Consider the following 13,745-nt stretch of genomic DNA (forward strand, 5'->3'; position numbering starts at 1 on the left):
TGAATTGCAGCCAGTTGAGTCTCCCCCTGTTGATGATTTAGAAGAATGCAGGTTTAACGCACTTCTGCATTTGCTTTAGTTTTGAAACTAAGAAGCATTGATTAATTTGTTACATAAAATGAGTATATTATTGTTTTGCATTGACAGTATTTTTTTTATATTAAGAAATATTTTCGAATAGTCTGTATAAAACATGAACAAAGTCTCAGTGACGTCCCTCATTGATTTCTGAAGAACGATGGTAGAAATTCTATCGCCATGATTGTAACATTATCAATCTAGTAACATGCAAAGAGGTGTAGCTGAGGCTGGCTGTAAGCGCCCTGGCAGACAGCTACATTCCCCTAATTATGCAAATTTATAAATAACTTTCAAGCTCAATAAAACCAAAACAGATGAGTTGTAAAAAAACACAAACAAAAAAAAACAACCTTCGTAATGGATGAGTATGAAATGAGTTACAGAAGACCAAATTCAGCTATAAACAGATTTGTTTCTGCTTTAAAGAGATCAGCACACTAAATGTCCTTCAAAGTGTTTTGTTATCTGGGTAGAGCAGCATCATACTTGTGAGTTCTGTTCTGTCTCTTTTTAGCCTTTTTGCGATCGTGCACCTGAAAAATGTCATTGCCGTTGAGTGTACTCCCTTTTTTTGCAGATTATTTCTACTTTAACCATTTACATTTTAGTATGAGGCCCAATGGGAATTCCTTTGTTTTTGCATACAGCCTCAAGTGGACATTTGAGGAACTGCAGTTTTTGCACTTTTGCACTTTTGCCCTTTGAAGGTTTGGGCTGTTGAAGAGTTGGTGTTTGAAGACCTTTTGCAGAAGCCTGCGTATAATATAACATGCACAGTGATTCAATCAGTTAAATAGTTTTTATTTAAATTTTTCTGTAGATGGATTGGCCTTAATGAATTTGTCTTTTATTATTGTTTTCTTTATTGTTAATAATATATTGATCTGAGTGTCTTCCCCTTTGCAGTATTGTTGTACTTTACCTCTTTCCAGTCTGAACCAATTGGAACCTGGAAATCACAATTGCTTCACTCACACTGATGAACAGCACATTAAGGCTTCCCTGATTAGTCTATTGCTGGTTATGCAATAGACTGAAATGAAACCAAAGTAGGTGTGATGAAATGAAGTGAGAACTTCACGAAGACGACATTTCTATTTGGTCATTTTTATTGACTGATTGTGGCTCCACCAGGTCGGAAACAGAAGGTAGAAACAGCCTCTGTTTACATTTTCCACAGCGCCAAGATAAAAAAAAAATGAAAAATGAAAGTTCACTAGTTCACCTCACTAAGCTTTCAAATGTCTCCCTCCAACGTTCATCAAGGTGAAAAACAATGGATTTTCCAATTTATGTCAAACTCAGACAGCTCTGTTCCCAGAACGGGAACTTATCTTCAAACCCCCAAATCAGTTGGTTTGTAGCATTAAACTGGAACTTGCAGGGGTTTAAAAAAAAAACAATAATATGTGCAGCAGGAAATGACTGGCACAGAGAACAACTAAAAGTCCAGACAGGAGTCTTATTAAGGTCGTTCTTATTAGAATACAGTACTAAAGTAATTTGTGGCAGACGTTTCAGTCAATCCTCAACATACATTTTTTAATAAAACAAAATATTTTCCATTTTATTTGGTCAGTTTCACCTCTCTAAGGTTTCGAACTTCCCTTCAACATGAATCTACCACAGGGGAAAACAATGGATTTTCAGATGTACCAGTATGTAAAACCACAGGTCTGTTCAGAGCAGATTAGAGTCATTTGTTAATTCTTTGTATGTTAGCCCCCAGCTCTGAGATAACAGTGTGATGGAGACGCATGAACTTATAATAAAACGGGAATAAACTTCATGCCAGGCTGAGCCACCAATTCTTTGCTTTCTCATCAGAGGCTTTTAGAGATTTATCAAACACCTGAAGGGATTAAGCATGTCAACACACACACACACACACACACACTCTTATCAATGCTGCTGGATGACCCTGCAGGTAAATGGAGGGGTGTGGGGCTTGTTTACGATTAGAGATCAGTATGAGGAGCATCAGACTGATCAAGTTCACATCTTGATCTCCTCAGACTCTGCTGGTGTCACTCAAGAACCCCCCCCCCCCCCCCCCCCCCCCCCCCCCACCCAGCCCCCCTCGTCCTTTCACTTAAACGCCTGAGAGCTCGAAACCTCGTCTCTGTCTGCAGCAGTGTGCCGTGTGCCTCGCAGGGGATTACAGCTGTGACGTTCAGCCTCGGGTCAGGATCACGGGGGAGAGAGCATGTTAAAAGAAGCTGTTGTTGGCAGTTTAAAAGGCTTAAGTCAGGTATGAGACGACATAAATACACACTTGGTCAGGTTTAGACAGAGATGTAGAAGTTTCAGCCCGGATAAGGATCAGGATTTCACACCCCAGGTAAACCTCGACAGGTGATAAGCATCTGATGGGGCCTCTTTCAAGCACAAACGCTGACTATGCTTTTCTTAAAATACAAACAATTATAAGCTCTATACAGAATCTCAAATGTGTGAAGTGATTAAATACAATAACTACATTAGTGTACTTACTTAGAGTCTTCAAGTGCCTGTAAATATTAACTTATCTCACAATTTGTCCCGCAAACCATTACATTTTAACCTAAAGTTATCACTTATTTGCAGTCCTGAGATTTTAAAAACAGGCAAGATGTGAATCTGGACAACGCAGCTACGAGCTGCAAAATGCAATTCACAACTTAAATATTGATTTGACGTCCCATCTTAATTCTCAGGTTTACTGAGAACTGTGTCACAACTGGCATGAGAGAGCAGATTGATACCTGCCAATGAAAAACTTTATTTTTTCTTTGTTTTGTTGCTTTATTTATGTGTTATATTTACATTGTAATCTAATTCATAATTGATGCTATGGCAGTATACTGTTACTGTATTGATCCCATGAAGCATATTGAAAATACATTGACTGGCCTATAATGTGATTTGTGAAGCTCCTTTTGCAGAAGCACTGGTCCTCCCCCCTCATGCCGACTTGTCTCATGTTTGTTGTGTAGTTGATTAACAGATGCAGACTGTAGCCACCCTGCTGAAGAGGGGAGGGGTAGGAAAGTGAGGTGTCTGTGTTGTCCTCTGGCTGCACCCTGAGTGTCTTAACATGGACTTGAGTATCCCGGTTTTTAAGTATCTGTTTTTTTGTGTATAAGCAAGTAAACATCATCTCATATGGATTTCAGAAACCGAGATAAGCCGTTACTCGAATTTAATATTCCCAGATTATGCTACCTGGGGAAACCAGAAAGGAACAGGATACTGTAGCATACGCCTTGGCCCAGTTTGTGACCTTGGAAGGGGTAGTCCCAGCCAGGTGACGTATAAAACAAACACGGCGGGGCAACGACAGCGTCTTACTTCAGGAGCATCAAAGAAACTAAGATTTGTCCGTTGGTTATGTTCACATTGCTAATAATGCTATTTTTCTCAGATTTCAAAATTGCCACAGTTTGAGTTGTAAAAAATATTCTGGAATCAGAAACCAGGATACAGTATTTATTAAGTATATACAGGGATATGAATAATCAGGGTTCTCTGTGTGGTACAGTGATACACTCATTATCTCTGAAGCAGGAGGACACAGGAGCACAGGAAGTCAATCATAGCTGGGGGTTCCTATGAGAAGTCATTTTATATAATGATGTCATACTCTCTGCTCAAGCGACAGCCTCAGGTGTTAAAAAATAAGGCTAATGTCGAAGTGCAAAAAACTGCAGTTCCTTGAGTGTCCACTTGAGGCTGTCCAAAAGCCCCAGTAGTTACTTATCTGCATATCTATGGGCACACACATTACAGGGGTTGGATTTTCTTATTACTTGTTCGTTTTGATGATATAAAGGCTGAAGGTTATGGGGGGGGGGGATTGTACATGTTTGACAGGAGGCTTAAGGCTCACCTCATCTCCACCTCTTTGCCTGTTACTAGATTGATTTAAAGTTAGTCTGAGACTGTATTTCCAATATGAAGACTGCCATCAATGGGCTTCAAAATACCCCTTTTGTAACCAATGGCTGATGTCACTGAGTCTACGTCCATGTTTTATAGGGTCTATGTTATGAACTTTGTAAATGGAGAAATGTTATACATAAAGCTGAAAATGATAATGTCAATGAAAGATATAGACTAGAACTTATTGAAGAGTTAGAGGAGGAAAGCCTAATCCTGAAAACTTAACTGGACAAGTAATGCTTTCAAAGTTGTTGTTTTTAGTGTCCCCTGCAAAGAATCAATCATTCAGGTATTTTCTTGGTTTTTCCCCTAAAACAGGTTGAAATTTTTAGAAAACAAAACACAACTTGGACCCTCATTTGCATATACAACCATGATAAATGTGATCATTTACAGAAAATGAGACCTGAAGGATGTTTTAAACGTCTTTTCTGATCATCTGAATCTTCAGTATTATACACTGATTGTAGTGCTGTGGAAGAATAAACAGCTAGATGTGGTGTGTGGGATTTATGTTAAACAATAATAGACTTTTGAATCTCCCAAATTTTGCAATAAAGAAACCATCCCAGCTTGGTTCATCATGTCGAAATGATTTCAAATTCCTCTGCACTTGTGTGTACCTTCCTCCCTGCAAGTTTAGTCAAATCTATTAGGATTCCTTCACTTCAGTGCAAAGTATTGCATTACAGTTCAGCCCTGACATGTTATCAGCCTGTGTTGTGTGTTGTAACCTGCCTCCCACATTTTTCAGTTTCTGTGATAGATGGACAGAAAGAACTTGAGAAACCTGGTGTGAAGCAACAAGGAAGATAAGTGAAGCGGCTCGTTAGGGGAGTAAACTGTGAACCTGCAGGAGCAGATGACCAGTAACTGACACTAACACATTATTAATATTTACTTGTCTGTGTTTGCATTTCATAGACATCAAAAGCATGGTGGTAAATTAAGCACATATTTATTTAGAACAGGAACAATTTGTGTAAGAAATGTAAGAAAATAAATCTGAGTACTAAAAAAGTAGTTCAAACAAAAATATTGTTCTTTTTTTCCCCATGAATTCAATCATCACATTCCACGAAGGGAACTGTCAGTCAGAGCATACACATACACACACACACACACACACACACACACACACACACACACACACACACACACACACACACACACACACACACACACACACACACACACACACACACATACACATACACATACACACACACACACACACACACACATTGAAGCAGACCATCAAGCTTACTGAAGGGATTCATATTTACAGTCCAGAGACAAAAACAATACTGCTGCAGGTCTCATCATAGAACATTGTAACACATTTCCGAGCTCATCTGCAGATCCCTCCTGAAGTAGCTCTCCTCGGCAGGACAGGCGTAGGGATAGTCTGTCGGGTTGTAGTGAGGCGCATACTCAGGGGCAGAGAAGCTCTCCTGCTGACTGGGCCAGCAGTGGGGCAGGCAGTAACAGTCCTGGAGGTTACAGTTCTGATAGTGGTAGTGCTCCGAGGCGAAGCCGCCGTGGTAGCTGGACTCCATCCTCGTGGGCGAGTCGTAGCAGGAGGAGGAGGAGGAGGAGGAGAAGGAGTCCTGTGGCGAGTAGCTGTTTGGATCCATGGGGTTGCAGTGCTTCAGGTACTCCGGGGAGGAGCAGGGAGCCTGAGGAGGAAAGAGGAGGATATGATGGTTCAAGGAATTCACACTGGTCTGCTGGAACATTTGATTAATGTATCAAAAAGTGAAAAAACAACCCTGACATTATGAGCTACTCTTAACATACTAGCAGGCCAGGCTTTTCTAATACACACAAGCACACACACACACACACACACACACACACACACACACACTTATAATAATAATATATTGTTTTTTTATAGCGCTTTTCTAGGAACCCAAAGACGCTTAATTAAAGTCTAAATACATGTCTCTGCTAAAACGGAATCAGGCATGCCAAACCTCTTTCAGAAACTGTTAAATGATATATTCCCTGGGGGGTTAGAAGTCATTCGTAGCTGTAGGACCATAACATTCAGAAACTTTTGTTTTGCACTTTAACTGCACATTTGCACACCTCCACTTTGCTCTTTACTTACTTGGTAGGAGTTCCTATTTTGGCTGATTTTATCACAATGTTTCATATTGTTTTATATTTTGTTGTGTTGTCTGATTTTTCAACTTTGTTTTGATTTAAAACAATTGTCCCCTTGTGATGTGATGTGATGTTGTCTGCCTCTTCTTCTTCATGTTTGAATTGTTCTCACTTTTTTTTTCTAAATTGTATCACCTTGTAGCTTTAACTGCCCTTTGAGTCCTGCCTGTTGTATCTTTCTTATTCCTGTAATTTGCATTTCTATTATTTTGTACTCTCTGTTTAGCCTGACTGTCGATGTCTGCTCTGTTGTCCTGAGTGTAAGCATGTTCTTTAACTGTCAAAGCCCTTTGTAAACACATGTTTTTAAAGGTGCTATATCAATAAAGCCATTATTATTATTATTATTTATAATTATAACTGTCCTATTCTGCATATGTTTCAGTCACCAGCTAGGTATTTTCTTTGCACTACACTTTTGCTCTGAATTAGGCTCCTGTCACCCAGGCATTTAAGCTTTATCCAACAACACTTCTGTTTTTTTAAATAAGGTTTACTTTGTCTCAGTGGGTAAAACCTACCATCTCCTGGCCATAGTAGTCCGCATCAGAGGAGAGTCCATGGCACCAGGGCAGCGGCAGGGTGGACAGGGGAGGCAGGGAATCGGAGCAGCCGCCGCCACCGACGGTGCTGCTGTGGTTGTTGTTGCTGACATTGAATCCGTTGCTGGGCAACATCATGTCTCCAAGCTGCTGCTGGATGTCGTCAAATGTGCTTTCTTGCATCTGGATGTTGCAGGAGCTGTCAGGGAAAGGGAACGAGGCAGTGCGCAGCTGGATGGCTCGTGCAGCACAGCTGTTCGAGTCGGCCGCATGCGGAACGACAGGGGGAGGGTCCACATAGCGATCTGACGGAGAGGAACATGAACATTTGATTTTAAAATACCTGCAAAGATACGAATAAAGGGAAACTCGCGTCCCATTGTTTAATTCCTATGATAAATAACACGGTTTAAAAATGGAAAAATAAAGATCCTTATAAGTTGTTTTTTAAAATAAAAGTTTGAATAACTTCTTGTCCTAGTCCGTCCAAATACAAAATACATTTGAATGGAGAAAAATATCTTCCAGAGCGCATTCAAACAGAGTGCAGTGTCGTATCTGCATATTATACAGATCACAGGAAGACATTTAAATAGAGCCTATAAGTTCCGAGTGATGTCATGACACCATCAGCCAACACATTTGAATGCAGGCTTAGTTTATAAGAAGGAACCCTGCACATTTGCTGTGGGGCGGTCAGTAGACTAGAAATATGTTCTAGGTAGACTTTGCTGAGTAAACTGGTCATGACTGAAGAGTTCATGTGAGTATTTTTGTTCCCGGTTTTAGGGGGGCAGGGAAGGCTGCTGTCTGTCATCAAGCAGATCGTGTTCGACTTGGATTCTTTTGGATTAATCCAACCACAGTTTCTGATTGAGCTCGAGGACACTCGATATTTCTAAACAGTTTCCTAAACAACTGGATTATATTGAGTTAAAATGTCTAACTGTGTTCATCTAGGTGTAGCCTATCAATTGCTTTCCATCCGTTTGGTTTCAAGGTCTGCAGCAGATCTTTACTTTTAAATCGTTCATTTAATCCTAAATACTGGACTTGGATGTTAAACTTACTTGGAAAAGGGGACGGGCACAGATCCGGGAGATCAAAGCAAGCCTGGGATGTCTGTTCATCGGGACGAAAGGAGGGAGAAGAAGGGTGGAACGAAAGCAGATTATTATTAATAATAATAATAATAATAATAATAATAATAATAATAATAATAATAATAATAACCATACATTTTATTTATAACGTACTTTACATTTAAACAAAAATCTCAAAGTGCTACAAATTCAATAAAACCATATAAACAGTAGCAATAGTCAAAGGTAAAATCAGAGTTAAGAACCTAAGCATAAAATAAGATTTAAAAGCAGTGGTTTAAGGGAAAAGGTCTTTCCATAGGATTGGGGCAGCAGAAGAGAAGGCTCCGATGAGAAGTGCATTGCAGTAGTCGAGCCCGGACGAAACAAAAGCGTGGACGAGTTTCTATATTAGATATATATATATATATATATATATTTATATATATATATATATATATATATATATATATATATATATATATATATATATATATATATATATATTGTCAGAACTCCTAGCTTTGGGTTTTATTCACTGTAAGTGGCGGAGTGTGTGGTGTGTGTGTTTGTGTATGTGCGTGCTTAATGGCTCAACGTAGATTTGATCATAGGTAGCCTAGTCAGACATTAACAGTTTATTACTTGTCTCTCCTTCATCAGGGGCAAAGGTAGAGTGACTGTGCATACACAACGAAAGAGGGAGAGAGCGAGAGAGAGAGAGAGAGATGGGGAGGAGTGGTTACCGTTTTAACTTTCTTGCTGTTGGCCTCTCGGGCTCGATGCCTCTGCAGCAGCTCTTTGACTGTGGTCTTCACGCGGACGCCCTGATACACCCTGGGTTTATCTGCATGAAGATATCAGCGTGTCACTCATGTTTATTGAACAACCTCCATTAGGGAGGACAAAAGCTCACACTCAATCTTGCTCTACCTTGCCCAACCCTGCTGACCCCCCCCCCCCCCCCCAACCACAGCCACAACCTTCCCTCCCCAGTCAGTTACAACCAACCATGTGTTTTCTGTCCTTACATGTTAAAATAAAACATTAATTTTAGAAAATATCATTTTCTTCCACATTCATGTTTCCACATTTCCCGTGCATAATAAACTACATGATGAATGACGTTTCGTTGTAGAAACAGTTTTGTAAGTCATATGAATATTATAATAAACAAATAACTGCAGTTTGAACTGTGTGTCCAGTCTCTAGATTCAAAGTTTTGTCAAAATCTGCGCTGCGTAAAAGTTTGAGCGCTCATTGCGCGCTGTGGCTCCGGCTATTTTTTTTGTCTCATTGTCCCGGCCCCGCAGCCCTCTAATGCTCCCGGAAAGGGCACCCACTTTACGGCACAACACGGCTCTGTATGTCCTATGACGCCGTCAGCAGACTCTCTTCTCTGCAGCCTGTGTGTGTTATCCGCGTTCCCGATCCACCCCGCCCAAACCAGGAACAAAGGAAAGCGGCACAAAATACGCCACAGTAAGTACATATTTCTAATCATGCATGCAGAATAACGTGCATTGACGTACGACATATGAAACTCGTAGTGATCTTAAGGTTAGAACGTGTGTTTGATCGAGTGATAAAGTTGGATAAAAGTACTCTTGGCAACTGCGCAAAACGCACGAAACAAAGAGCTCAGAGGAGTCTGTGTAACGATCGGTAGCTCAAACTTTAAACTCTAAACTGCAAACGCGTTGGAATCAATCTTCAGAGCAATATATGTGCCTAATATTCGGCAACAAAGTGAAGTTTTAATCGGCAAATCAGTGTTATACCGATGCACGAAAACACGATCTATTTACTTTACGCATTCCAGCTCCGCATTACCTGCTTCCGATCATTTTAAAAATCAGTTTGGGCTTCAGTTTGAGCAGATTGTTGTTATTTTGTGGAAAAGTTCAACAACAATTCCAGCCTCTTATAATTCAAATATACGCTCTAGTTACTCCAATCTCTGTAACTTTATTCAAATCACCCCTGCCCCCACCATTGGATATGTAATAGTTAAATACTGTGGCTTTTACACGGACAATAATTGGCCGTATTTTTCCTGATAATGAAGCCTGATTTAGTAGCCCAGAAAGAACGCTTCGTATAGGTGCAGGTAAATCAGGCCTAAAGGCGTAATTTAATGCACCCAGGAGTGGCGAGGCGTTTGGGGAACGAGCCGATTTGATAACGAGAATAAGCCTATGCTGCGAAACATCATCTGATAAATATTCATACGGCTAAATGCTACTTCATGATTTGTCTTAAATGTGACAAATAGTGGGCCAAAATCACGCAGCAGACACATCCCACTCCAACGCGGTTCCTCATAACGACCTGTTACGCACAAGCAGTCCGCGCACAGACGCTTCTAGTTGTAATCTAAAATAAAATGTGACTTTAAATGGTGATATATAAGTACTGTTCTGGCTTTTACAAACACACGATGGTCATAGGAATGTAACAAACAATAACTCAATTAAAGTCGGTAAAGCTCTGTGGGCTGTTTGAATGGAAAACATTGACACCTCTGATCTACAGTAGCAAACAGGTGGTATTAAATAACACCGATTTATTGAACATAAAGAGTTTTTTATTTTATATTTTTTTTTACCGTTGGTAATTTTATATATTATTTAAATCTGTAACAAAAAGATAATCTGAAGGAAAACTTGTTCATTTTGCACGTGTCTATGTTATGATTGTAACTGTGCCACTAAACTTTCCCTCTTTTTCCTCTTTTCTCTTTTTTAAACAGAAACAAAACACCACAAAATGATTATCCAAACGAAAAACCGACATGAAACTCACCAGACATGATGGCTGAGATGAAGAGAGGCTCCCTGGAGAAAGACCTGTGGGACTCAACAATGTCCTTTTCTGCCTCAGCAATATGGCCAAGAACGAAATTTGTGCAAAAGTCTCCAAAAATCTCAACACAAATGTCTTACAGCAGAGTCAGAGCATACAACAATATTGTAATATAGCTGGGGACATATTAGTTTGAGATTTTCTGCCTCCATGCCTACTATTTAAAACCCCTAGAACTCAATGATTTGACAATACTTTGATTGCGCGTTACTTTCAATTTGAATATTCAGAGGCAACCGAGTTTTATCGATTTTTGGATGAAAATCACCACGCATGGACATCACATAAGCCCCACTTTAATACAATATATTAGAATTTTACACTTTGACCGAAAACAAATCATACTTTTATTAATTTTTTCCTCCTTTTCCATTATCAGAGCATCACACCCCCTCATTAGGCACTGCAGCCTTGGATGCTCTTAGCGCAACTTTAAAACGCAATTCAACTTTTATCTGCGCCCACATGATTATTGCGAGCATTGAAAACACCAATGTTGCATCTAAACATAAATGTAAACTTTATTTTAGACAAAAACGCATAAAAGTGGAGAATAAGTGGGCGTGGCAAAGGGCAGCAGCCATCTTTGGAAGCGCAGGCCTGCAAGGTGCTTTGAGCGCTCTCATCTGCTGAGGGCTGCGGGGAGACACTTAGTGGCTCTCTTTTCTTTCAAATCTTTATATTTAACAGAGTTTATTTTATATATTTACATTTTTTTAAAGAAAGTTTATTCCACAATACTTAGGCTATTTATTCCTTAGGAAAAATTCGGTGTGTTAGAATTCTTTTTTTCTTTTTAATTTAGCACCAAATCACTTCCACCCGATCTCCCCATAGTCTGTTAAACTTAAAACATAACTTATATTAGTTTTGATTCAGATAATGCAAACTATGATTGTACTTCAGACAGCAGTAATATTAAATATCAGATCAGCCTGTAATAACAGCTGAAATACTTTTTTTTCCCTAAAAGAAAGATGTTGGGCGAACATGATATATAAAGACTTTATAAAAAAATGATAGTGTAAATGTAAAACTGTCCTAATTTATGTCTTTTTAAACCAGCTGCAAACATCTGCAGATCTGCATTCTCCCAAACTGGACAAACTTTATTTAACGAAACCCGGTATAATATTATCAGCGTCATTTGCAGACTAATATTATGCTATTTTAGTGTTATTATCTTTCCATTATTATGTATTTATGATCATAAGATGCAGTAGTTTGAAAAAAGTAATTCATCCGTTTAGAAAGAAAATGACGGATGGACCACTTATATGAAGTTTTTTTTTAAAAGCGCACATAATGTTTGTGTCTTTCCCCTCAGCCTTTAAGATCTTTCTTTAAACATCTGAAACACTTTTCATAAACTCCTGTCCTCAGTACATGACCCACATGAAAAACTTCTACATCCCTCTTCCCTGCTCTCTGCAGTCTAACATCTTCTCCCTCCTCTCCTTTGCCGCATTACGTTGGCGCAGTGAGGCAGCAGCTCCATCTAGTGGCCAAATTGAAGAACTTCTTTCCAGCTGACATGCCTGTACAACGTGAGTGTTACGCTGTTTGTTTTTGCATAATAGATACGAACAACCTCATATGAAGGTCTGTCTTCATGATGACTAAGTATAACTGAGATTGTCGTTTTGCTGTTTCTGAACTAGATATAGATATATGTATAATATTGATAATACATGAGAGGGGCTGGACATCACCACCTCTTCGAATAATACCCCCAAATGTACCATGATCACCCTGTAAGATCTCAATGATAAATAAGTAGAAATTATGTCCTGTCATAGAGTTTAGTGTGTTTCAAATGGGTGTAAATTGTGTTTTAAAATAAATTAAATTGTCATTGTTGTTTTGTTTTTTTAAATTTTGAATCCATGTACAGCACTTGGATTGAAAGCTCCTTATGTAGAAATATATTATTATTGTTTTTATTATTAATACCTTTCACAAAGAACATAAACTTTCACTTGAAAATAGAGAGACTAATATCCTGTTTTGAGACTTTAATTTTAACATCTGCTTTTTGTATAAATGTGTGAGGGAGTCCTCTGACTATAGACATATTTTTATTTTATTTTGTTGTCAGTTATTTTATTAAAAACACTCGAGGGACGTAAAGGATAAAATCCCTTTTGGGTGTAAAAAAACAAAACAAGATTCAAGCCCATATGTTCTGTATCTATTTTTCCTCTGAGGATTCAAAAGCATTTTAAGAACCTGATGTTATTAATCTTTGTAGAATTATTCTAATGTAATTTATAAATATCTCATGTTCTATGTTGAGTGTGAATGATAATTGAATGTTGTCTTTTTGTGGTCGCAGCATGGGTGAAGGGTCAAAGACAAATTCTTCACTTAGTGGGACAATAAAGTTCATCTTGATCTTGATGCTTCGTGTAAGATGTTTGATTATATAAACCATTTATTTAAGAATAATTCATTTCCATATCTACTCAGTTATTTCATGTAAATATCTAAGCAATGGTATGATGCAAAAATGTCATGACAGTAATCATGAGAAGAAGTGTGATGTCATCACGACTATGTCACGATCAGAATTATTATTATAACTTTTCATGTGAATCTCAGAGCTGCTCAACTCCGACTGCTAAAATAAACATGATCAGTTTTTAATGTTAATATTTGCCCGATGAGTCGCTGGTCATACTTTGCTGTCACTGCTTATAACACAAATACCTTTACTATTATTACTGGCATTGTAGCTGTAAATCTGTTTTATTTGTCTTGTTCGATTGCTCTTCCTGTAATCCCAAACACAGTTTCTGCAGGTGTTCGGTCCACATGGGTCTGGTTCTGCTCGAGGTTCTTTTTTCTTGCCACTGTGACTTTACTAAATGCAGTTCAGTAGTTGCTAATGATGGCTCACTGTTGGATCTTTGTAACATAAAATAACAAAGAATAAGGTCTTTTGTATAGTGTCTCCAGATAACATGTTGTGAATTGGCACTGGACAAAATTGATTGATTGATAAATGGCTTTTTTGCAATGCACTGATGTTCTGTCACTGCATGTGCATTTTCACTTCAAGCTGCAAATCTTTTTCATTTTT

General features: G+C 38.7%; 1 protein-coding gene and 1 long non-coding RNA gene across 2 annotated transcripts; one reads left to right on the forward strand and one right to left on the reverse strand.

Moving 5' to 3' along the window:
- Positions 1–4,943: 4,943 nt before the first annotated feature.
- Positions 4,944–10,994, reverse strand: linc.pou2af1 (lnc RNA pou2af1). Its single transcript, XM_061046040.1, has 5 exons — positions 10,604–10,994; positions 8,545–8,645; positions 7,787–7,838; positions 6,696–7,021; positions 4,944–5,681 (listed from the first exon to the last, which is right to left on the reverse strand). Exons 1-5 carry the CDS (start codon positions 10,608–10,610, stop codon positions 5,325–5,327), a joined length of 843 nt encoding a protein of 280 aa, XP_060902023.1. The 5' UTR covers positions 10,611–10,994; the 3' UTR covers positions 4,944–5,324.
- LOC132980116 (uncharacterized) lies at positions 9,000–13,063 on the forward strand. Its single transcript, XR_009674138.1, has 2 exons — positions 9,000–9,280; positions 10,551–13,063. It is a non-coding gene; the product is annotated as an uncharacterized LOC132980116 (long non-coding RNA).
- The last annotated feature ends 682 nt before the right edge of the window (positions 13,064–13,745 follow it).

The sequence above is a fragment of the Labrus mixtus genome, chromosome 9 (assembly GCF_963584025.1).
Source record: "Labrus mixtus chromosome 9, fLabMix1.1, whole genome shotgun sequence".
Lineage (NCBI taxonomy): Eukaryota > Metazoa > Chordata > Actinopteri > Labriformes > Labridae > Labrus > Labrus mixtus.

Coding starts and splice junctions, on each gene's coding strand:
- linc.pou2af1 (XM_061046040.1), bottom strand. Junction 7,839..8,544: donor ACAGCAAGAAAGTTAAAACG/GTAACCACTCCT, acceptor CCCGATGAACAG/ACATCCCAGGCTTGCTTTGA. Junction 7,022..7,786: donor GTGCCCGTCCCCTTTTCCAA/GTAAGTTTAACA, acceptor CCTCTCCGTCAG/ATCGCTATGTGGACCCTCCC.